At 51.9% G+C, this 24946-nt stretch overlaps 1 protein-coding gene across 1 annotated transcript in view; it reads right to left on the reverse strand.

Annotated features, from left to right (window-relative positions):
• Positions 1 to 10059: 10059 nt before the first annotated feature.
• The window catches only part of INPP5D (inositol polyphosphate-5-phosphatase D), a 112171-nt gene continuing 97284 nt past the window's right edge, over positions 10060 to 24946 (reverse strand). Inside the window, exons 22-27 of the mRNA XM_039855265.1 lie at positions 22595 to 22682; positions 19548 to 19697; positions 18617 to 18713; positions 16503 to 16769; positions 12134 to 12740; positions 10060 to 11209 (exon numbers count right to left, since the gene is read on the reverse strand). Coding sequence (XP_039711199.1) covers positions 11207 to 11209; positions 12134 to 12740; positions 16503 to 16769; positions 18617 to 18713; positions 19548 to 19697; positions 22595 to 22682 — 1212 coding nt within the window. The 3' untranslated portion in view covers positions 10060 to 11206. The remainder of the gene's footprint in view (positions 11210 to 12133; positions 12741 to 16502; positions 16770 to 18616; positions 18714 to 19547; positions 19698 to 22594; positions 22683 to 24946) is intronic.

Genomic DNA, 24946 nt, shown 5'->3' on the forward strand with positions numbered 1-24946 from the left:
CAGAATGACATAAAACAACCCCTCTGTCATCTGGGAGCCTATATTTAGAATCATTTCTAAATGTTTCTGCACCACTGGGATTGTGCGAAAGATTTTCCTTCTCATTATGCTACATTATGAACCAGAACCAAAAATTTAAGACGGCTAGTTTTAATATTTTTTGTTAACACCATATTGTCGAATGGGATGATGCCAATGGCAAGAGAGAATGGGTAAAAAACCTGTTGTCCATATGCTGTGGGATGAATAATAATTTCCTGAGTGGAAACAAGGAAAGAGTGAGCCTTAGAAACTCTGAAATGTGGGAAATACGGTTTCTCAGGGTGGCGCTCGGGGAGTACAAGTTCATGGTACTGGGCATCGGAGCTGGCATGTCTCACAGGTGCCGTCCTCAGGGGACTTTGAAGGTAGGACTCACAGAGCTCTATTGTCCTGAGACTGGCTCGCTTTAGAAGTTTCTGGGCACAGATAGCAAGTGCCACTATGTGTTCATCGTGATTTTCACTCTTTAGTTATTACCTCCAAGTGTACTATTACACGCAAGTTTTACCCTTCTTGCAAATGACATTAGGGAATTGGCCTTGACTCATCAATGGAGAAGTGGGCATTTGAACCCAGCTCTGACCCCAGATTATTTTCTTGCCCTACTATACCACTTTGCCTCCTTTGTGTATGAATCGTGTGTCCAGCCTTTTAAAAAGCCTTTCTCTATATATGATGCCCTGACCTCTGCCATCAGAACGATCTGGAATGCTTGTTGAAATTCAGATTCCAAGGCACCACTCAGAGAGAATGTGTTATTCTGGCCGGCCTGAGAATCTGCAGGTGATGCTGACATATAGTGAAGTCTTAGTGCTATTATTTTTGCGGAATCCAGAAGCACGAGATGTAGCAGCTGTCCTTCATGCCTTTACAAACCAGCTGGAGAGCAGCTCCCAAGAAACCAAAGCAAAAACGTCCATTTACTTTTGCATCGCCTGCCTCAAATGGCAAACCCCCAGCCTGGCCTCCACCTGGTGCTCAGTGTACTTTCAAGCCATTCTGCTTTGTGATCAGGTGGTATTTACTTGAGGAATCAAATCCTCGTATTAACATAAGCAAAACATAATTAGAACAATCTGTTATAAAAACCACTCTGCTTTCTAAGCCAAATATAAATTACTTTGGAGTAAGTCATGCCAGGAATCCCTCTTCATTAGCTCATGTAATTAAGAATGGCTGTCATGCCAATTGCTGTCGATGTCTGTTTTTCTTAATCGTTTGGACATGTGGTCCTCCCAACATTTTTTACTCCCAACGTATGTATCGTTTGAAAGAGTTGCCATCAAAAGGTGATCTTCCTCATTTCTGTGACGAGCTGTGTGATTTTTTCCATTTGCCCACCCTCCTGTGCATCCATTCCCTGTCCCTCTCAGTATGTCCTTGTCTGGGGGCTGACCTCTATGGACAGTATCGCCATCCGCGCTCCTGTGCCCTCTGGCCTCTGGTTAGGGTTGGCCAATGGAAAGAACCAGCAGGGAAGAAAAGGGCTGGAGAAGAGAGAGGCCACACCTTTCCTGTCTCCTGCTCTTCGTGGTTTCTTTTATGGCTGCAGCTTCTGGCAGGCTCCACTGCTGTCTCCAGCTCTCATTGCCATGAGTAAGAATACCAACCCCCTTCGGATCTAAGGGAAGGGATGGCTTCCTGCTGTTGCTAGTCCCTGGGTGCCTCAACACCCTTGGGTAGTTCTCATAACTCTGCTTGCACCTCTGCGAACAGTCTCTTCGTTGAGGTCTTCCTCAAGTGTGCCCCATTTCCTATACGTTCTGGTGCATGTATTTATAGTCATGCTTACGTGTGTACAAAGATGTCTCGTCTATCCAAATTACTAGGTTAATTTGCCAACACACACACACACATATATATGAAAATATTAGAGTAACAACCTATCCCCTCCCACCTTCCTTAGAGGAAATAATAGAAATGGACCATGGGGAAAGGGAAAAAGTGATAGTCTGAATTTAACTTGATGAAAAGAGGTTGCATGAGCTCGGACAGAGAGAGGAAAGGGAGGACGAATGGGTGTAGAGGTGCGTGGGGCTGGGAGGGAGGGAGACAGAGAGAGCAGAGGGACAGTGGGGCTGCCATGCAATGTGGACATGTGGGTTTTGGGAGGAGAGTTGACGATGAGGATTTTAAAGAAGTTTTCTGTGGGTTACGTAGTATGACTCTCCTCTTTGCCGCCATCAGTTACGGTCAACATTTCTCTTTAAGGCGGTGGGGTTTTCCAACTTGTCTGCACGTTCTTTGACGCATCTCCCACAAAAACTTGGAGTCCGCTTCTTTTCCCCTGGCGTGGGCTTACTGCAAGTTAGAATGCAGCAGAAGCGATGCCTCGTGACTGCAGAGGCCATGCCACAGGCTCGTGACTGCAGAGGCCATGCCACAGGGATTGTCACCGCTGACGGCCCGCATCAAACCACCAGACAGACCTGTGAATGAATGACCCCCCAGGTGGTCCTGCCCCCACCCGGCCTTCAAGCTCACCCAATGAAGGCGAGTGGAGAGGGGCCAAGCCCTACCCCAAATGCAGACGCGTGAGCAAAATAAGTGTCCCCATTGTTTAAAGCCACTGAGTTCGGAGATGGCTTGTTATGTAGGGATAGATGACTGGAGTGAAGCTTTTACAGTCAGACTTGGGTTTCCTTTTTTTCCTTTCTTTTTAGTTATTACAGTAGTAATGACTATATTCCCAACACTGTACTTTACATCCCTGTGATTATTTTGTAACTACCTATTTGTATTTCTTAATCCCTTCACCTTTTCACCCAGCCCCCAACCCCCTCCCATCTGGCAACCTCAATTTGTTCTCTATATCTGTGAGTTTCTGTTTTGTTTGTTCATTTGTTTTTTTTTCAAATTCCACAAATAATTGACGTCACATGGTGTTGGTCTTTGTCTGATTTATTTCTCTTAGCCTAATACTCTCTAGGTCCATCCGTGTCGTCGCAAGTTGTAAGATTTCTTTTTTTAATGGCTGAGTTATATTCCATTATATGTAGCAACTCTTCTTTATCCAGTCATCGATGGATGGGCACTTAGGTTGCTTCCATATCTGGGCTATTGTAAATAACGCTGCGATGAACATAGGGGTGCATATATCTTTACAAATGAGTGTTTTAGAATTCTTCTGATAAATACCCAGAAGTGGGGGTGCTGGACCATATGGTAATTCTATGTTTAATTTTTCAAAGACCCTCCACACTGTCTTCCATAGTGGCTGCATGAATTTGCAATCCCACCAACAGTACACGAGGGGTCCATTTTTTCACATCCTCGCCAAATACCTGATGTCTGCTGATTTATCGACGATAGCCATTCTGACAGGTTTGCGGTGATATCTCATTGTGGTTTTAATTTGCTTTTCTTTGATGATTAGTGACGTTGAGCGTGTCTTTTCATATCAGACTTGGTTTTCTTAAGGTGGTCTTATGGCGGCCCAGTGTTTATCAGTAATGAGAAGATGATTTCGAGAGAATACTTTTTATCTTCTTGGCAGCCTTCTGAAAAAGCCTTTTTAGGGAGAGTTCCATATGTAATATGGTGACAAGCTCTGTGTGCTTAGCATGTAGGAGGGCTTACTACGTTCTATTGTGGATGAGCAAATGAGCCACATGGGAGGGGGGAGAGTGGGACCCCAGGGGGCTACTGCGGTAGGATAGCCATTGGGGGCGGGTTTTCATGCCTCTAAGGTACTCATTTGACCCAGAAGTTAGATAATTGGTTAATGCAAGTTTGGGTAGGGGCTCCTTGCTCTGTTTAATAGAGAAGGGAGCCAAGAGACAGCTTGACTGTACATCTGCATGCAGAAGCGAGGAAAATGGTTAAAAGCTGGTAGCGGAATTTTTCAGGGAGAAAACTATCTTTTTGTAGCAGAACATCTTGAAGGGTCAGGGCTGTTGTTAAGTGACGGCCCTCAAGGCGCGGCCAGGATGGGTTTTGAATGAGCCAGAGAGCCAGGTTGTCCAATAGGACAAAGTGATAAGACTGGGGACAGTTTTCAGCCGAGGAAGGACCAGCAGGGCCCAGAGAAAGAGAACATCAGGGAGAAACTTCCGGCGGTCGGGTGACTAAAGAATTTTAAGAACAGAAATGTGTAACAGTTACTTGTGAGTGGTCGCTGTGACATTGTAGTAACCATGCAATGCCTGAGGTTTCGGTGAGATCTGCCTTCCCCGTGGACTTTTGTCGGACGTGTTTTCAGAGCGAAGGAATCAGGGCAGGGACCGGCATGGGACAGAAAAGGGTCAAAAGACCAGATATATGCAGGAAATATGGAACCAGAGGCCACTGAGGAGCACAGCTCTTTAAGAATTCTCTTCTTTAGCGGTTGCTCTAGAGAGTAAAATAGACACTTTCTAACATAGCGCAGTCTACGTAGAGTTAATATTGTCCCACTTCGTGTAAAATATGCAAACCTTCGCATCATGTAGCTTGATTTCCCACCATCCTCTGTCCTTATGCTACAATTGTCACAAATATTACATCTACATACATTATCGATCCTGCAACAAAATGTGATAATTGTTGCTTTATAGAATCACATTTTAAAGGAATTAAGAGTAAAAGAGTCTTTTATATTTATCCGTATGTTTACCATTTCCATTGCTTTCATTTCTTCCTGAAGAGCTGAGTTTCTACCTATTATCATATCCCATCAGCCTAAAAAAATCCCTTTCACGTTTTCTGTAGTAGATCTGATAGAAACAGATTCTTTCACTTTTATCTGAAAATGTCTTTATTTCATTTTCATTCTTGAAGAATATTTTCACGGGAACTAGAACTCTAGGTTGACTTTTTAAAACATCTATTTCACGGCTGAGATTTCCTATCTGTTTATTTCAGAAGTATTTTTCTTTTTGTCCTTGGGCATCATTATAATAGCTGCAGCAACATCTTTGCTAATTCCAGTAGCTGGAATAGGTCGATCCCAGTTGCTTACCTTTTCTCTTAAGATGGGTCACGTTTTACAGATTCTTTTCATGCCAAGTAATTTTGCATTGTATTCTGGAATTGTAAATGGTATTGTATCCTGGATATTGTGAGCAATACATTGCAGATCTTCAGATTCATTGTGTTCCTCTGAAGTGTATTGACTGTTTTTTAAAGGTAGTTAATGTGGCTGAATTCACATCAATTCTGTCTCCCTAGAGATGTTAAATAACTTGTCCAAAGTCAAGCAGCTAGTAGGAAACTAACTTTAGATAACTTACGAGTTAAATAAAAAGCGAACAGGGAATATTTACTTCTCTGAGCTTCCCTCTATATTTAAAAATTCTACCCTAAACAAACACTCCTTTAGCTTCCACTTGGTTCTGTTTGATGGGAAGCAGGAACTTACAGCCCAGTATGCACTTGGTGTTATTTACTATCTCTGCTCTTTTTTCGCTATAGGCTTGTACCTTATAGATTCAAAGGTGCCTCCTTCCAGCTGTGGACTCCCGGTTGGTCCCCCAGCTCTGGTGGAGAGAGCCTCTACCTGGATCCTCAGGTAGATGGAGCAGCATTTGGGTTACTAGATAAAATACAGGATGCCCAGTTAAATGTTAATATCAGATAAAAAAAAAAAAGGGCTGCATGGGAAGTTGATGTCATTATTATCTCCTTTTTAAAGGTGGAGAAAGTAAGTCAATGTGAGCTTAAGTACTTAGCCAAGGTCATACAGTGGGTCAGTGGCAGGGTTTGGGGCTAAGCCCAAGCAGTGTGATTCCAGATCCTAAGATCCTCACTGTCATGATAATGTGCATCCTAAATACTAAATCATAATGTGTTTTCCTTGCTAATCCCTGTAGGAAGTTTATCGCAGGGGTCTTTTGTGCTCCCACGCCTTCCCCCACGACGATATAATGGTTAGCCTGTGTATTTGCTCCTCCTGGAAGCCTGGGGTATCGCCGTATTCCCCATGGTCCCTGCAGCCTGGTCCGGAGTCTGGCATGTTTCTGGCAAATGTTTTAGGACTCCGGCTCCAGAGCCTGGGCTCTTAGCCACTATCTAAACTGGACGCTATTTTAAAATAACTGAAGCGAGACAATTTCTGGGGATAGGCGCAAAATTAGCCATGAAACTCAGTTTATAGCCCATACTCTAAAACACGATTCCACACAACGCAACGGACGACCTCTCCTGCCCGCCCCTTCCGCTCCTCAGCACGTCGCCTGCCAAGGCCGCTTGCCATTCACAGGAAGGCAGCTCCTGGCACTCAGTGCTCCCCCTCCACCAGCTCTGCAGCCTACGGCTAGGGTGAGGCAAGCGAGGCACCCGGGCGCTACCCTTAACTGGTGCAAGTTCAGCTGGGCACCTGAGCACCTGCCCTTTACCTTTTTCACCGGGGTGCCTCACTCGGCTCACCCTGTTCTTGACCTTCTTAAACATATAAGCAGCATGACACTGTCTGCTGGAGTCTCTGCAGGGCGAAGCATGAGCCGTGAGCCACTTACTTGTTTAGGGAAGTGGAAGAAGCCAGGGGAGGGAGCAATGGGAGTGCTGGGTCGAGTCTGCCATGGGTCAGGCTGATCCGGAACTGCCGTGGGGCACAGAACTGCTGCTGCTACGTGGTGACCGAGGCTGCCACCGCATCCCGAATGGCCAGGAGCGCTGGCCAGCTCTGCCCTGTGAGGCGTGACTGGGCGCCTGCATGAGGATTTTTTACGTGTCCCCAAGGTCTACTCCCATGGGGTCAGGCAACCTGAGCAGCTCTGGTCTACGTAACTAAAACAATCCGACGAGCCTCTCACTCGCCAGCCTCTTCCTCTGGCCTCAGCTAGTTCCTCCTTGACTTCAACTAGCCCTACTGGCCTCAACCAGGCCACCTGGCCTCAACTAGTGCACCTGGCCTCAACCAGCCCCTCAACAGCCCTTGTCTTGAAGGCTTTCCCAGTCTCAACCTGCTCGCTTCATGGTCTCGCCCACACCTGGGAGGCCCTTGCCCACCTCCTTCCAGGACACGCCACAGTCCCTGAAGGCCCAGTTCGCCGCCTGGACCTTTCCCCTTCGGCTCCTGCATGGAGGATCCCGCAGCCCCGCCCACAGTCCTGTCTCTAGGGAGGGGGTGCTCACTGTCAGTGAGTGTCTGCAACGGCCAGGCTCCAGGCTTTGCAGAGCCGAGCTCACCTCCGCACCACCGCACGGTGCAGGAGGCATGCTTCTCCCCATTTTGTAGACAAGGAGACCTAGGCTCAGAAAAGCTAAGTGCCCAGTGTGAGATCATAGTTTTAGGAAATTAAAAACGAGATATTTAAACCCTATTCTCTCTGACCCCACAGCCCAGGTTACACCACCTCTCCCCTCCCTGCCGTCGGTCCCCTTAATTAAGGTGCTGATCCCCAAAGCCCAGCACATGCCATCAGTGCATGTGGAATGAAGGAGACCACCAGCTGGACACACCTGGGATAAAAGTACTCACAGATGAGCCCAGGCTGTGACCTGAGAGAGCACGGCCAGCACAGACCAGACATCCAGACAGAAAATAACAACTGACCTGAACTCTACGACTTGCCAGTGCTGATCCCAGCCAGTGCGGAGTTCCCACAAAGGGACCTTGTGTATGTAGGTGGGGCGGGGGGGGGGGCGGCGTCCTGTCAGGGTGAGACCATGCATTTGCATTACAAAGGGTCTCTTCTGGTTGGAGTGAAGGCTGGGAGCTGGGCTTGCTGCCTTGCAGAAAGCTTCTAGGCTTTCAGATAGCTGGATCTCCATGGAAATTAGTTTGCAGAAAAGAGCTATTTTAAGGACCAGCAAAGTCGAGAACCTGTGGGCTGGGGTTAGGGAAGGTAGCTGTGGGAGAGAGCTTTTCTGAATGACTCACTAATTTCCCTCCTATGGGGTGGAAAAAAATGGCATGGAATAGGAGCCGAAACCCTGCAGGCTGACCCCTCCTGGGGGCTGGCTCGGGCTGCAGCAGCTGGCCTGCAGGCTGGGGGTGGAGACGCTGGGTGCCCAGCAAGCAAGCGGCTATTAGGCAATACCCATTTCGGTAACAACACCTTCTTGCTGGCACAAAATCTGCTGCTTTCAACCAGCGTTCATATCATCATGCAAAGAAGGAAAATGTTGCTTCTTAAAGCAAAGTGACTGCGGCAGCTTCTGCAATCTCGGGGGACGGCGGAATTCATCTTGGGGGTGCGGGGCGCTTTTGTGAGGAAGGCTTGTTAATAAAACCGCCTTCTTGGTTGGGGAGGTTGGTGAAGATTAGCTGAAGCAAAGAGATGGTCTTCAACCTATGATGGGGTTGCATCTCAATACACCGTTCGTAGGTTGAAAATACCGTAAGTTGAAAATGCGTTTAATACACCTCACCTACTGCACATCATAGCTCCACCTAGCCTGCCTTAAACGTGCTCTGAACATGATACCCACAAACCGCTGACAACACCGTGCACTGTAGAGCATCGGCCATTTACCCGCGTGATCCCGAGCCTGGGAGCCATGGGTCCCAGCTGTATCACGGGAGAGGATCGTACTGCATATCACTGGCCCAGGAAAAGATCAAAATTCAAAATTCGAAGTACAGTGTCTACTGAACGTGGATCACTTTACACCATTGTAAAGTCAAAAAATCGTAAGTCGACCACCATAGGGAGCCTCTGCAGAGGTAGATCGCTTAGGTGATAAACAGGTGGACATTTCTGGGCTCCCCTCTGACCCTGCTGTAGGAGGGGGATTCAGGTGTTTGGGAGGCCTAGGATTGGGAGGAAAGCAGAGATGGCAAAGGAACCTGGCTAAGGTGGGTCCCGAGAGATGGCGGCAACCAGACCCCAGGGAGAAAGGTGGTCAGGGACTGTGAGGAATGGCTGTAGGGTTGAGTAGTTAAAAGGACAAAAATGAAAATTCTTAAACTCCACAGTGTTTCCAGCTCTGGGCCTTGCAGTGGGCCCTGCTGTCCAGCAGCTTACAGTCGAAGCCTGTTCGGTGTTCACACAGCCCGTGTTGTAGCTTCGGGGCGACGCACGGGGGATAGCCGGCCTGCTCCGCCCACTAGAACTCAGAGCAAGAGGCAACGGGGAGTCCAAGGAGCACCCACACTGCCGTTCATTGACTTGCTTCTCCTAGGAACCCGCAGAAACGTTGGGGAGGGCCTGGACGTCCATTCCAGGTGGGGTGGGAGCTCGAGGTCTTTGCTCTCCCTTGCACGCCAGCCCGCTCTGCAGCCATTGGGTCCCCCAGGTGCCGCAGTCATCAATGCCCTGGTCTACGGCAGTGGGGTGATGGATGTAGGGGGGTTGGCCTAAAGGATGTCTGGGTGTCTCCAGCTGTCCCCTCGTCCTAGCCCTTGGCCTATCAAGTCAGAAGGCTGGTGCCTGGGGACCAGGAAGTGAGCCTGCGGGGGGCCAGGGGATCTCATCTGAGTGTGGGAGGAGCTGAGGTTGCAGTGGGCTCGCAGGCCTGCCCCCGCTAGTCTCCACGGGCCATTGCTGAAGTGCAGGAAATGGTTTGCTCCATGGCTGCCAAGAACACCACTCCTTCGAGCTCTGCCTGGAGTCTAGGCCTGGTGTCTGACCTGGAGCAGAAGCTGAGAAGCCGGAGGTGGTGGGAATAGCAGCCCAGGCCAAGGCACTCTGGAAGTGGGGCCCAGCAGCGCCCCTCACTGGCCCTCCCTGACCCATGGGTGGCGCAAGCTGACCCTGAATGCAGGGAGCGGGAGGCCCAAGACCCAGGGATCATTCATTGTTCATGCTGAGGTTAATAAACACATTATGTGGAGCTTAGCATGAACACTTATAAAAGCCAGGAAGAACTTATGATTGCAGGACAGCAGGTGGTGGTGTTCCAGAGGTGACATTGGTGGAAGCTGGATGGCTGCAGGGTGCCCGGAGTCTCACGAAGATGTGTCACATCTGCCGTTGGTCCTGGTCCATGCCCGACGTCAAACTAGTTTTGCAGTCCCCTCTGGCCAGGGCACTGCTCACTCATCACCATTGTCGACTTCCACATTCGCCCTCCCTGGCCAATGCTCTATGGCCCTGACAACCGACGACATGTCTGTGGCAGAATGCCAGGAAAAAGTGCCACACAGACGGGAGCTGAGTGAGAAAGGCACGATTTATTGGTCACACAGTCTGACACAAGGGGATGTGGGCTGTGTACCCATTCTCCTGCACTGACGCTCACTTCTGGATTTGTTTTCCTACATCAGTTCTGCTACGTAAAAAGCAACACGAGAAAAGACATCAACAATCTAGTCTTCTAGTAACCAAGGAAGCAGGGCCACAAGCCACAGGTTTCAAAAGGAAAAGGCTGCACTGTTTTGAGAGCCGGGAACCAGTCTTGGGCAGCCAGGCAGGGGAGCTCGGCTTTCAGGAGCCACAGCTGACTCTCCTATTAGCACGAGATAAGCCTTGCGGGGCTTGGCTCAACCCATGGCCCAGTGGTGGCTTCCCAGCTCGAAGCGGGCATGGGGGACCGGCTGAAGCCGGCTCTCCCCACTGGAGAGGAGGAGCTGATTTTCCTTCTCCTTCAGACTAAAGAACTGAGAGGACTCGCACAGGGCCCTGCTCTCCGTGCAGCTCTGCCCGAAGCCCGGGGCTTTAGCAAAAGCAGTCTGCATCACTGAAGCTGGTCAAGGCCAGGTCCCTTGTAGCCTAAATCAACACTCACTCCTCAGCTCTCTTAAGGCCAAGTCCCGTCTCACTCCAGGAGGGCACTGGCCTTAATTTTTAATGCTTTGTCCAAACCACTCAGGACATACGGTTTTGAACTGAGGGGTCTGGGAATGTGCTTTTGATTGGCAGAAGAAGACTCAACTCAAAATATTGGATAAGTACTTAGCAGGTACCTGGCACGTGGTGAGTGCTCGATACATGCAGCCATTATTATTATTAATATTATTATTATTTATATCTCCACCTGCAAATTGGCATTTCAGTTCCTTTCTTCAAAATGGCAACTGGAACAAGGCCCTTGGGTGCCAGGTACCGAGAACAAGCTGGGAGCCCAGGTGCGGAAGTTGTTCGTTGCCATTCAGGTAAGCGCTCTCTTCGCACCTCAGCCTCGGGCCGAGTCTCGCAGCCAGCATCCGCTGCTGACCACACAAGCTGGGCCTCTCCTGAAAAGTCCAAAGTCCTGCCTAGGAAGCTGGGTAGGAGGAGCCCACAGGAAGTCCCAGCAGGGGTCCGAGTGGCTTTGTGCTGCTCTTCTGGGCTCCTGTCTCGCTGGCAGCTCACCAGGGGCTTCACTGCAGGACAGAAACAGAAGACAATCAGCACTGCATTCTCGCCTGGCCAGATTTAACTAAAGGTCCCCGGGTCCCTGCTCGCTGTGGCCTGGGTCAGGCTTCCTTTAACATAGCGCTGAAAAAGCCACCACGTTGTTCTAGGTACTTCATATGTATTCTAGGACATATGCATATGTGTTATGCATGCATAGTAATACATAGTATATAAATATGTAATGTATATAATTTCCGTATAAATTCCATCATATAGTAATAATATACGATGAAATTTAAGCCTCCTTATAAACCTCTGAGGCAGGTTCCATAAATAGCTCCATTTACACAGATGAGTAAACTGTAGCTCAAGGCACAGAGCCAGGAGGTAGGAGAACGGGAATTCAAACCCAGGATGGTCTGGCTCTAGAGTCTGTTCTCAGCACTACGAGTTTTGCTCAAAAAGAAATCTGTTTTTTAAAAAGAGGGATATTACATCTGAAGTTTCTAAAATACTGGGAAATTTTTAAGTACTAATACTAATGATGATAATAATAAAATGTAACTGATCTGAGTTCTTCGTATTTATGGAGCCTTATTCCTATAGGCCTGACACAGGAGGGCTCAGAGTCTATCCACAGCCCCTCCTTTCACCCTTCTTTTGGGGACAGAGAGACGTGGGTTCAAATCCTGACTCCAGCTCTTCCGCATGGATCTGCTCCCAGAACCACTGCTTCTCAGACCCTAGTCCGGGGCGGGGTTGTTGTATCATGCACATGCACACTTGCACGCATGCACACGTGCAGGTGAGCACAGACCTAGGCATGGCAGGTTGTATCCTGCAAGCGCACATGCATGCACGTGAGCCCACACGCATTCCTGGGCATGGTGACCGTGACACACGCATGCGCACACATGCGCCGTCCATCCCACACGCGCACCCCAGCGCACCTGCAGGGCAGCCCTGCCCAGCGGCGAGTCCTCGGGCCGGTGCTTGCCGTGGTGCGGGAGCTCGGCGTTCTCGCGGTAGTCGCGGCCCTTGGAGTGCTGCAGGTGCAGCACCGCGGGGCTCTTGACCGGGAGGGGAGGCCGCTGCGCCGGGGTGGGCGGCGCCTGCTGGCTCAGCTCCGACCTGGAAGGCTTGATGGGCCTCTTGGCTGGCACTGGGGCTTGGGAGCTGGCAGGGGCCTTGGGCTTCCCCTGGCCCTTGTCCCCTGCGGCCGGCCGGCTCTCCGGGGCAGGTGAGCAGGTGTAGGAGCGGAGCCGGGGCGTGGGGCTGAGGAAGGGCGTGGGCGGAGGCACCAGCTTGCCTGTCGCCTTGCTGCCCTCGGCCTCCTGGGATTTGGAGAGCATGATGCCGGGCGACATGGTTCCGGGGTCCGGGCAGGGTGGGGGCTCCTTCCTCAGCATTTTGGGAGATTCCTGCTCTTTCCTGGGAACCAGCTTAGGGAAGGAACTCACAGACCCGTACAGCGGGTTCTCAAACATCTCGGGCTTGGCCAGCTTCGGGTCCTCCTGAGGCAGAGGTTCCACTGTGTTCTTCCCCACGTCGCTGGGCCTAAATTGTGGGGAAGGGGAGGAAACGCAGGTGGAGAATGAGTGCTTAGTGCCAAATGGCGTTTTCTTGGGGGTCATAAACACGTTTGGGACTAGATGGAGGTCGTGGTTGCACAATACTGTGAAGTACTGATTGCCACCGAATTCTCCACTTTAAAATGGTTACTTTGTGTTATGTGAATTTCGCCTCGATTGCAAATGAGAGGCAAAGGCACTGTGTTACTTATAGGTGGGTGACCACACAGGGGATCTCAGCTGCTACACTGACCTTTTCCTTCATAAAAAGTGTCACACCAGAGCCTGTAAGTAGTAAGGGGACTCAACCGAAGGGTTTGCGGGAGAAAGGGGAGAGGGGGCTTCCATGGCACTGTCAATATCAAGACCATCGTCTCCAAAAAAATATAACAAAAACAAAAAACAAAAAAATCATCCCCTCCAACATCGCCAGAGAAGGCTGCCCCTCACTGCGGAGGACAGACCTGCCTTCCTGGCTCCCCCTCACCATCCCCCCACCCCCCATGAATCCCACAGCCTCTCTGCTAGCTCTAGCAAATTCTGCTCTGACCCTGAGGGGAACAGAAGCCTTGCAGGTGACCAGACGTCCTCAGTGACCATCTGTGCTACTCAGCGGGGTTCCAGGTCAAGGAGCTCCATTTGAGGTGTGTAGGAGGCAGCCATGTGCCCCAGGCACAGGAGGCCACCATGAAACAGACAAACTCTGGGCTCAGAAGGCCGACATTCCTGGTTTATACAGTGTTCTTCCCAACCACATAGGCCTCTCCCTGGAGAACTCCAGGTGACTGGTTTCCTTGGTGGCCTCACTCAGCGGGAAGGAAAAAATGGTGGTCAGGCTGGCAGTCAGCGGGAACCTGGGATGCGAGCACTGGGAACGAGCGGCAGCAAGGAAGGAGGCCTGTGGACGTGTCAGGAGCCAAAGCCGGGAAGCGCTGTCTGTGTGTCCGCTTCCTGATTCATTATGGCTCTCACTTAGCGGATTTCCCGCTGAGCACTTTATGAGAACCAGGAATGAGAACACAGTTCACTTCTGGCCAACAGCAGCACCTCCCAGGGGAGATACTGCAAAAAGGAGGCTGTCGTGAAGAAAATGTGGGTCCCTTGGAGCCCACTGACTGTTCAGGCCATGACACCTCTTACTGATGAAATGTGTGTGGACATGCTGTTCAAAAGTTGCTGAACAGCCAAGGCGGATAGACTTTTTGGCGAATAGGCGTGGGCTCAGGGGACAGGGGAGAGATGTCATCCTTGCATGGGTGCCGATGAGATGAGATGACATGGGACCCTAGCCTCAGGGACATGCCAGTGGGGGCTTGACTATAGACTCAGTGTTGGGCTCATTACTCTTTGGAAAGACCTGGAACAGCTGCATAACCAGAAATGTTGGGGGCCTTGCATGAAGACTCTGGAAGGCCGCCCCTCCACCCCAGGCCGTCCTCTGCACCCGGCTGGATCCTCAAAGACCTGTGCTGTGAGTTAACCTTTGCAGGAGGGGACGAGCAGCACTCACCAGAAGTTCTGAGGAAGAGGCAAGATGGAAAAAAAGAAAAATGCGAGGCCTGACACCTGACGGCCCACTCAGTGACTGAGACAGGGGGAGGAGCTTCACTCAGAGAACCGGGGCCAGGGCCAGAAACAGGCCCTGGATGCGAGCATCTTGGTGATCCCAAAGCTCGCTCCCCCGGGCCAAGAGCAGAGATGGAGGCAAGTCAAGTCTGCCGTCTGGGAGGTGGCCGCTGTCACTCTCAGGGTGGGACATCTGGGTGGGGGGCAGGGGAGACCGGAAAACCACAAAGCATCTTTAAGTCTTATTTCCCTGACCAAAGGTAACAAGAAACGGAGTCCGCAGCAGGCCACGGTTGTGGAATAAGTCACCAATATCCAGGGCCCAGAGTTAATTCTTGTGGCAAAAGGACTCCACTTCTCAGATTCCGGAGTCCGTTCCTTCTGGAGCGAAACACTGGGCGAGGTCTGAGGGGAGCCCTCGAAGCCCGCTACGGCCATCCAGGGAGACCAGTTGTTCCAGTTTGCCCAGGATTCCAAGGTCTCCTGGGATACAGGATTCTTAGTGCAAAAAAAGGGACAGTCTTGGGCAAATCGAGACAGCTGGTCATCCTACTTGAGTTTGGGATGATGGTGGGAAGACATGGAGGGTGATGGAGACACCCCCTTTTCCACAGCCTCTGCTTGGGCTGAGCCAGGGTTGACAGCAGCGAAGAAGGCTGCAGGCAGGTGTGGGAGCTGCCGGCTTCCTGCCTCTAATCATCTCCCTGGTGAGCGGCGAGCTTAGAATGCCACCCTGGGGGCCCCTTGCCTACAGATGTCCCCGTTCTGAAGCTGTCACTTGTGAAACTGGAGGGAACACGTTCCCCACCCAAGCTGCGTGCTGAGTTCGAGCTGTTAACCACGAGGAAACACTTCCTTTGGGAACTTAGAAACATTTCCTTGTTCTACGTGGTTGCTCACAGCTCCTTTTCTTGATTCGCCAATGAAATGACCTTTGCTAAAAAGGTACCTCGGCACCCACCATACGGTGGCTTTTGTCCTCATTTTCCAGGGCAGAAAATTAAGGCTTTTTTTTTTTTTTCCTTCAAGTTTCTTATGGAATAACCAGAGTTCAAAAATATTATCGACAAATTCTGAAAACTAGAGGCACAGAGATAGGACTGAGCTCAAGGGCAGGCCTACTTACTTATCTTATCCTGTCCTGACATCCTCCTCCCCCTCCCTCCCCTTCATTCACCTATCCATTTTTTTTTTTTTTTTTAAGAGAAAAAGCTTAAGGAACAAAATTGCCCCTAGGAAAGGCTGGAAGCGGTGGGGATGAGGGAGAACACTCTCTGACAATACTCCCTTCCCCGGCTTCTAAGAAGTGACAGAAAACACCACCGAGAGGCGTAAGACCTCATAAAAGGGAAGAGAGGCTGAACAACCCCCTGTAGTCGTTATAAAGAATGAAGACGGCGGGTCCCTTGGACAGACGACGCTGGTGATATTTTGCCCATCTTCGATCATCGTTGTCTGGGCCATGCACTTTTAACTTCCGTCTGCCATCCTGTGGTTGCTAGACACCCGCAGGGGTCCCGAGCCTGCATTTCCACCGGACGCTCTCCAGTGGGTTTGCTTGGTTCCGGCAGCATGCGTGAGAAGCGGCTGTGGCTCCGTCCGCCGGACTTGGGCTTCTCCCTGGCTGAGTCCTCCTGACATGTGCTGCCTGGACCAGTTCTAGATGCAGGTCAGCCTTCCCTAACCTCCTGGCCTTTCCCGAAGTTTCACGGCTCATCCCCGCCCTTGCAGGCTAGCCGCAATTCCCCTTGGACATCCCCAGTCTCAGCTGCATCTTTTGCCCACCTCAACAGGAGAGATGGGAACGGACGCCTCGTGGTCGGGGAGAGAGAGGGGAACTCGGGTTCGGGAGGGCTTTCTGCATGGGAATCCCTGCCTCTGTTCCCTGGGGCCGGAGGGTTCACTAGCTATAGAAATGTAGTTTTCAACAAATGTCGTTTTTTTCTTGACTGTATCTTTACAATTTTCTATTAAAAAGAAATCTTTCAAGTTTACACCAATACGGTGGGATGTGGAGATTCCACAAGTATTTTCTGAGCACCTGCTGTGTTCCAGGCCCCGAGGATGAGTCAGTGACCCAAGTGGACACCTTTCCTGCCCTCTAGCAGCTTCCATTCCAGGGCTGGGTCTCCCAGGAGTGAAAACCCAGAGAAGGGAGAGGTCTTGGAAAGAGCACGCCTACCTTGACTCCTGCGTCCTGGGGCAGGGGCTCCGGCTTGTTGTCGCGGGTGAAAACTTCTTGGGTGATATGGGTGGTTGGGAGGGTGGTGTTGGAGGGCTCTCCCCCCTTCCAGGTCCCAGGGAGGGGTCCTTGAACGGCTGGTCATAGCTCCAGGCTGTGGGCTGCTGCTCAGGGGACAGGGCCTGTTTCATGTGCGTGAAGGGCCCCACCCCCATGTAGCTGGGGTTGATGATTTCAGTGATGCTGGAGCCACTGCAGAGAGGGACTCTGTCAGGGAGACACACAAAGTCACAACACAGGCCTCCCTTCCCTCCCTGGAGTCAGTACCAGCCTGAGGATGGTGTCTTCTGATGTTCCTCAGGCTCTCCTTAATGCCTTCACTGTTTGGGCAGTGGATCGATCGATCCATCCATCCATCCATCCATCCATCCATCCATCCATCAAAATATTTACTGAGGGCCTAGTAAGCACCAAGCTCTGGGCCAGGGGGAGGGAGTATGGTTGTGAACGAGGCAGCCGCACTCTGTTCTCATGGAACCCGGTGAGATTGACAAAACAAACTCAGTGACAGAGAATCACGGCATTTACACAGCGCTAACGTCTGAAAGAGTCACAGAAGAGGCAGAGATAGACGAGTGTGGGGGTCGGGACCAATCGGGCCGAGGGCGGTCAGGGAAGGCCTATCAGAGGAGGCGGCTAAGAAGGACGGGAGGGAGACAGAGGACGTGCAAAGGCCCTGAGGCGAGAGGGGCTTGGCCATTTCAGGAACTGTCTGAGGCCCACGATCAAGTGGGGAGGTTGGAATGGGAGGCTGGCGTCGGAGGGGAGGATGGAGAGTTCCAGCAGCAACATGTCAGCCGGCATCAGGATGGACATGGCCACGTGGGCATTTAGGGATGAGTGTGGAGGTCACAGGTCAAGGCTGGAGCTTCGAATGTGGGGGAGTCGAGGGGATGGCCCAGACCCGAGTGAGGTGACCCCGAGACACACACCTTGTGCTGTCTCAGTCTGTTGTGAGACGGTGCTCTCATGAGCACTGACTAGCAGAGATCTGACTGTACAGGTTGTATACCGCAGCCTCCCAGCTCCCACCTGCTCAGCCAGCCTGCTTCTGAGCGCATCTCACTCCTATCCAGCAACGCCTGCTTCAGAAATTCTAATTCTAATACTAGTCAAATGGAAAATAATTCGTAGAGCCACACTGATCCTGAATCTGGAGCCTTACGATGCTTTTGTCAACTGCGTAATATTGGGAAGAAGGATCAAAAGGGGACACTAGTGCCTGCAGCTGTAACCGGTAGAAGCTGGAGGAGGGAGCGGGCTGGAGATGGGAGTTCCTGTGTCCCCGGGGGAAGCGGGCCTGCGGGCGACGGCTGGATGGACAGGGGTGTGGGGAGCGAAACGGGGGAGAGGAGAGAGCTGGGCTCTGCAGTGGCTTTTGGAATTTCACTCGCTGACTGGCACAGCTTTGTCCCCGTAGCAGGCAAGCTGGCACAGAGACCGTCACAGCCCTCAGTGGCTGGATGCTGGGACTCGAGACCATATCGGCGAGCTGAAGTGCCTTGTTATTGGGGACTGCCGTCGCCTAGGAATGTAGGCTCTTACAATGTCCAGATTATTCCCGATCCAGTCTCTGCCAAGAGCAGCTTGTGTACATTTCCCACAATGATTTTTCCTCTTAAGTAACAGGATGGTGTTTGGTGGCCATAAAGTCCCATCCACAGAGACACGGCAACTGTCCCACGCAGTCACCTCTGCAGGTGGGTCCCCCTGGACTGGGCATCTCTCTCCTAGGCTGAGCTGCTAAGTCAGGGACTGCACCTAATTTGCCTTGGTTTCTCTAAAACCGGACACACAGTAGGTGCTCAACCCATGTTTGTTGACCAGAACCAAAGTCTCCAACACAAAGGAAGAGTCTCCCAGGCCTTGTCACAGTCACACCAATGGCCCCCGACTCCAGGGCCGTGGGTTTGTGGTCAGAAGCCTCAGAGGACGGCGCCTCTCCTGGCCAAGCTTCCTGTCCGTCCAGGTCCTCGCTCCACTGACCCTCCCCGGGGGCCCGGGTCTGCAAAGCCAGCCGGTGTGCCGTGACAGCCGGCAACACCCTGCTCTACCTGTTGGCAGGTTCCCACTGCTTCGCGGGGTCGTGGCTGGTGAGGCTCTTCAGGGACTTGGGCCCACTGGACTCGTCACGCTCGGTCTTCACAAAGTCTGCAAGGACCGGGCCGGGAAAGAGCATGTGAGTGCCCAGCACACAGAGCCCGGATGGCAGAGAGGTTCCCAGTGGCATGGCGGAGCCGGACAGTGAGTCACAGCTGCTGGGGAGGCGGGGTTAACAAGATCCGAGGCCTCGTACAAGTTCAGGGATTAGTCAGTTATGCGTGAGGGAGGAGAGTAGGCACGTATGACCCAGAGAATTTCATGTGGGCATTTCATGCGACATTTCCAACTTGTTGTTGGTAAGGGACAAAACGGGCAATTTTTTCTTGGCAGATCCGAATAAAACAAATATAACAAAGTACCGGAGCATTCAGTACCAAAGCCAACCTCTTTGTGGGCTTAAATGGCTGCTCGGACCCCGTCAACAATGCTGACTTTGGCTTCTGGTTGCAGAGGTGCTGAGGCCCCTTTATTCCAACCCACATCCTGCCAGAGAAAGGAGCTCCCACAGGACAGGAGGGGAGCCACACCCCCGGGAGGTGGCAGTCGGGATGGCCTGGTGCCCGCCCAGGAGCAGAGGGTGCCGGGCTGCCCACATGTAGTGAGATCTGCTATCCTGCTCTTCACGTGAGAGGCAGGACCCGTCACATTTACGAATTCCAGCTGAGCACTCGGTGAACCTGCGTTCTCACCTTGGGCTAGCTTCTGACTAGGTACGTGACCTTTAGCCAATCACTCAACCTCTCTGCGCCTCAGTTTATCCAGCTACCAAGCAAGGATGATGCCTGCCACTCAGAATATCCATTCGCTTTGCTGAGAGGACTCTCATCCCTGCTCCTAACCCCACAGCGCTGAAGAGGGTGCAGGGGGGTCCCGCCCACTTACCGTAGAGCTTCTCCCTCTTCTTGCCCTGGGAGGTCTGCAGCTTGATCTCACCCCGGAAGTGACCCGTCATCTCTCCATGGTGGGTGAGAGGCGTGTAGATGGGGAGCTGAGTTTCCGTGGCCTCTAACCGCAGAGCAATGCAGCCCTCACCTGGGGATGTGGAGGGGACAACAATCACGTCAAGACTCCACCATTTCACAGGACAAACACTGCAAATTCCACCTGGAGATTTAGCTCTGCCGCCCGAAGATGGTCCTTTAAAATAATGGCCAAGGCGGGGATCATTGGATGAAACTTTCAGAATAACTCCTCAGCCATCTGGGGAAAGCATCTCAAAATTTACAGCAAATGAACTCTACGTAGATGAGTCAATGTAAAAAAAAAAATTAAATCTTAGAAAATCTAGCAGAAAAACAGAATTAAACACTAATCCGAAGGCTAGAGGGAATGGCAACTTTCCAAGATTTGAAGCCATGGAAGAAAAGACAAAATAGGACTGACAGATGAGAGGATATAAAAGTTTAAAACTTCTACACAAAGGAAAAAGCAAAAATGAAAAGGAGATTGACTGGGACCATTCAGTGCAGCTTCACAAAGTGGGCATTTTACCTGAATTCACAAGGAACTCCTCAAAATCAAATCCCCACAGAGAAATGGGCAGATAACCCCAACAGTCATTTCACACAAAAAGAATTGTAGCTGGTTAATTTCAATAAATGGCAACTCATTCAGCCTTGCACGCCATCAAAAATGCAAACAAAGGCAGTACTAAGGGATTCACTCACGGATATGAACTTAGCAGAAAATAGAAGAAAAAGAATACCCAACAGCAGCAAAGATCTGGGGAAACCTGTACACTCGACGTGGAAAGGTCAACATACAAGACAGCCTTTGTGGCAGTCTGATAACAAGGGCCGAGAATCACAGATGTATTTATACCCTTTGACCCAGCAAACATGGGAACTCGCTCTAAAGAGGTGATCCGAAAGAATAAAAAATGTCCCCAAAGAGATCCATCTCTGCATTATCGATGACGCTAACAAAAATAACTGACAGAGCCTCAATAATCATAATAAAGAATGCTTTAAAAAGTGAAGATGCAGTAAACCCGTGGAATATTATGAAGTTTGGAAAAGCGATGGTCAGGAAGGCTGTATACTTCATGATTCTAGGTGAGGAACGTAGAATCAACAACGATCTCTCTGTGACAATGAGAAATGCAGAAATCTACGTATGCCTGTGTACGAGAATGGACGTGTGGAACCGAATAACAACAATCGCTGTACGGGGGAACGAGGCCGCCCGTGGATTTTTTTTCCTTGTTATTATTACGACATGTTGTTTTGAGTTTGAATACCAAGAGGAAGAAACAAAGGCGGAATATAGTATTCGATCAGGAATATTGGATCAAGAAAATGGAACATCAGACCCGAGTTCCTGTTTTCCTGCCACCAAACCTTCAAACATCCCTGTGTCCACACGGATCCATTCCTGTTGCCCCGTCACGGCGGACAGGAGAGCCAGATCCGGGGCCAGCACGCCCCCTCAGGTCTGCCTGCCCTCGCCCGTCTCTCCAGTATTGTGCTGGGTGAGGGTGAAGGGCACGATTCTGGAGCTGGGCTGCCTGAGTTCAAGTCCAAGGTCACACAGTAGCTTGTCAAAGCCACTCAGTGGCTGCCTGACCCTGAACAAGTCACTTCATTTCCTCACCTCTGCAACGAGGGTCGGGATTGTACCACGCGTTTCAGTCACCTACCGTGCACCCTTTGTGTCTGTGCCTCTATGTCCTGGCTTCCACCACCAGCATTAAGCATCTTCGGATTTCTTCCATTGAAAACAAACACCCTCCACGGACCCGGGTTTACTTCCTGTTTGCCTCACGCCCTCTGCCTCCTGAGCCCCATTTACATCCTAACTGCCTGCGAACACTGTCTCACCAGGTCCGTGGATGGTCTCTGGGTCACTGTCTAAGGGACACTGTTTGGTCTGTATTTTGTTGGATCTCTTGGCCACATTTTCTATCATAAGTGTGCCCCTCTTTTGACCCAGCTCTGATGGTGTCCCCATGCCACAGCCTCTGACTCTGCCTCCACTCTGGCTGTTCCTCGTCACCCCATGTGCCTGCGCCTCACCAGATCACCAAATGAAACATTAACCCAGCCGCTCAAGTCAGAAGTGCAGGGGCACCCTCGACTCCCGCGTTCCGCTGTTCCCATGGCCAGTTTCCCTTCTCGGCCCCCTCGATTCAATCCCATCTCTCCATTTTCACTGTCCCTGTTTCCTCGCTAGCCCCTCATCGCTCATCTTGATCACTGCAAACTGTATTTCTAAGATGGAAAGCTGATCACATTACCGTTTGTCTCACCAGACTCTTCAGTGGCTCCCTGCTGCCCCCAGCATGAGATATTTACCCCGAGCCCAGCTTAGAGGGAGCTGCTTAATCTGGCTCCCGCCCCCAGCCTATCTCTGGCCACCTGCCCTTCTCACTCCATGCTCCAGCCACACTGAATGTACCAAGTGCGAGGGTGAAACTGACATGGGGCTAGAGCCCTGGACAGGCTGAAGATGTGACAAAAAATGGTCTCTCTCTAGTAGGACAGTTGGTGGGGACACAGGCCTGAGCATTGAGCGATGCTGGGATGACCTGGGTTCAAATAAGGGCTCAGCCAGGGCAAGTCACTTAACCTCTCTGAGCCCCAGGTTACTATTGACTCATCGGGAGAATAGTGTCTGTTTCATGAGGTCTTGTCAGAATTAAATCAAAAAGTGCCTGCAAAGCTCCTGGCACAGAATCTGACACAGGAAAGCCTCCATAAAAGGGGGGGGGGGGGGCTGGCTGGCTGCTGGCCGTTACTCCCAGAAGCCCGACGGGCGAAGTGTGATCACACATGCCTGACCCTCTGGCAGCTCTAGGACGGGCAAAGGAGTGTCAGGATAGTAGGATGGGGCGCGGCAGGTGGGCTTTCTGTGACAGAGAGACCACCGGCTCCCTTACATCAGGGGCCATCAGCTAATGGCACGCGTGCCGCCTGCCCTGGGACCCTTACCGTAGGATTCGTCGCTGTCGGAGGACTTCACACTAATGAGGATGTGCTGGTCCAGCAGGTACTCGGGGTCAGAGATAATGGGCTTCAGCTGCAAGGAGAAGGGCATGGCATTAGAGCTGACACGTCGGGGACAGGCGGGTGAGGGTCGCCAGCCCAGAGGAGAGGGATGCTAGAGAAAACAGGCCTGTAGATGTTGCTAGTAAGCAAATTTGGATCTCTGCTTTTCATGCCCAGAGAGCAGGAAGGGACCCATACGTACGCCCCGCCCAGCAAGGCGGGGTTCGCTTTCTTTCCTGTCCCCCATCGGCCGTCACACAGCACTCCAGGCCCAAGGAGAGGGCCTGAGCCCACGTTCGCCACCTCCCTTCCCCTCCTTTGCAGACCCCAGCATCCTGGGGAGCGGGGCCAGGCTGATACACAAATGTAATGGGATCAGGAACCAGGTATGAATGCGCCCCACTCCCACGCGGGCTCCCCCCGCAGGAGCCAGTTCTCTCCTCAGCCCGCTCCCAGGACGGAGGCGACGTTGAAGGTGGCAGCACAGGCCACCCTCCGTCTGGGCGGGAGGCCTCTGCACCCTCCAGCAGAGGCGGGCCAGGAGCGGCCTGCAGGTTGTCGGGAGGGTGGCTCGGTGAGTGACCAGCACAGATCCCGAATTCCAGCTCTGTCCCTGACTTCCCATGGTGACGAGGGACTGCGGGCTCCCGGCTGCCCTGCTGTTCTGGCTGGGCACGTCCACATCAGGCCTTGCATGCAGGGCGAACCCAAACCTCACATGCGAGCACAGGGAGGCACTTTATGCATGCACGAGCTGTGTGCTGGCTGAAGTTTTGAATTTTTCACCACTTAAGACTGTTCCTCACACTGCCTCCAACACAGAGGGGCCTAATAAAAAGGTCGCACACTGCCCCAGGCTGTCCACTTCCTCCCACTCACAGACACTGAGACCCCTGGTCAGGCCTGGAGCCATGTTGACTGGCAGGATGGACTCCATATCTATTCAGAAAGTTCCAGAATAAATAACTGGAAGTCGCGGTGAATGCTCTGGGGGCATTCTGGGGTTCCAGAGCCACACCAACACTCCGTTCACTGAGTTGAAATGCTGGCTGGCTCCAAGTTAGACCCGGGCCCGGGGCCCTGTGGATGCAGGGAGACCCCACATCCCTGGGCAGCAGTGGGAGTGAGGTGGCTGATAGATGAACAAGGAATGTCCATGGGGAACACACTGATGAAGGTGGGGGTGGGGGCAGGACAGAGCCTCTGTCAGGGTGCCCTGATGGGAGTTTAGAGGTGAAGAGAGAGGAAGAGGTGGCAGAGGTGAGCGGAGGGTCAGGGAGCAGTCGGGAATGAGGCCCCCGGGGGAGTGGATGAGGCTGGAGAGCGAGGAGGGGCTGGGAGCCAGGCCAACGAGCTTGGACTCATCCCATGTGATACCAGGGACTTGACTGGACAAAGAGGGGTATGCCGGGATCAGATGGACATTCCGGAAAGATCTGTCAGGCTTCAGGATGCCTTGGCAAGAAGACAGGGGACCCCTGGGCGGTGGCAGTGGGTAGAGGAGGGGACAGAGGCAAGAGGAGCAGCAGATCTTGGCAGAAGTAGGGACGTAGGGACAGGGGTGCCCTAGAGGCCCCTAAACAAGCAATGCTGCTGGGACTGGGGTGCTGGTGTCTTTCCACCTTGACTGTAGGACAAAGTAGCCAGGAGAGGAGGGGCAGGAGGGTGGGGTGGGCGGGTCAGATGGGATGTCACTTTGGAGTGGAGCCACCAGGATTCAGGTGCCTGAAAACAGCCCCAGTACAGGGACTTCTGACAGCTACGACTCCGCCTTGTGGAGGACCCCAATCAAAGTGTACCCAAATTAGGGGACAGCGACTGGGGCATGTGCCTCTGCTCCTGCAATGACGTGGTCATGTGTGTGGCCCAGTGGTTGGTTCCATCAACAGCTAATGCCAGTGCAGGCAGCCCAGCCCGCCGTAACCTATCTACACCCCATCCCAGTCTTAGGAGAGGATGGGCCCCTTCACCTCTTTAAAGCCATTCTTTAAAACTCATCTGAGTGTCACCAAGGGAAGCTTCCAGGAGAGGCAGTAAAGCCTCGCCCTATTGATAGATATTCCCAGCCTTACGGCCCCTGCACACCCCTCCTCAGCAGGCAGTTCTGAGCCCCAGGTCCAAAATCACTTTTTTTTCTGCAATCAAGACGAATGTGTCCCCGCTAAGGTTTGCTTACGTGTTTTCAACTCCACCTTCTGCTCACAGGGACCAGTTCTTTCTACATTCAGTGCGCGGGTAGGGGCCAGTGGGGTCCCCTCTGCTCCTTCGCTCGAACCTCGGAGCGGGGCCGACCAG

This window comes from Pteropus medius, unplaced genomic scaffold, assembly GCF_902729225.1.
Source record: "Pteropus medius unplaced genomic scaffold, Ma_sr-lr_union100, whole genome shotgun sequence".
Taxonomy (NCBI): Eukaryota; Metazoa; Chordata; class Mammalia; order Chiroptera; family Pteropodidae; genus Pteropus; species Pteropus medius.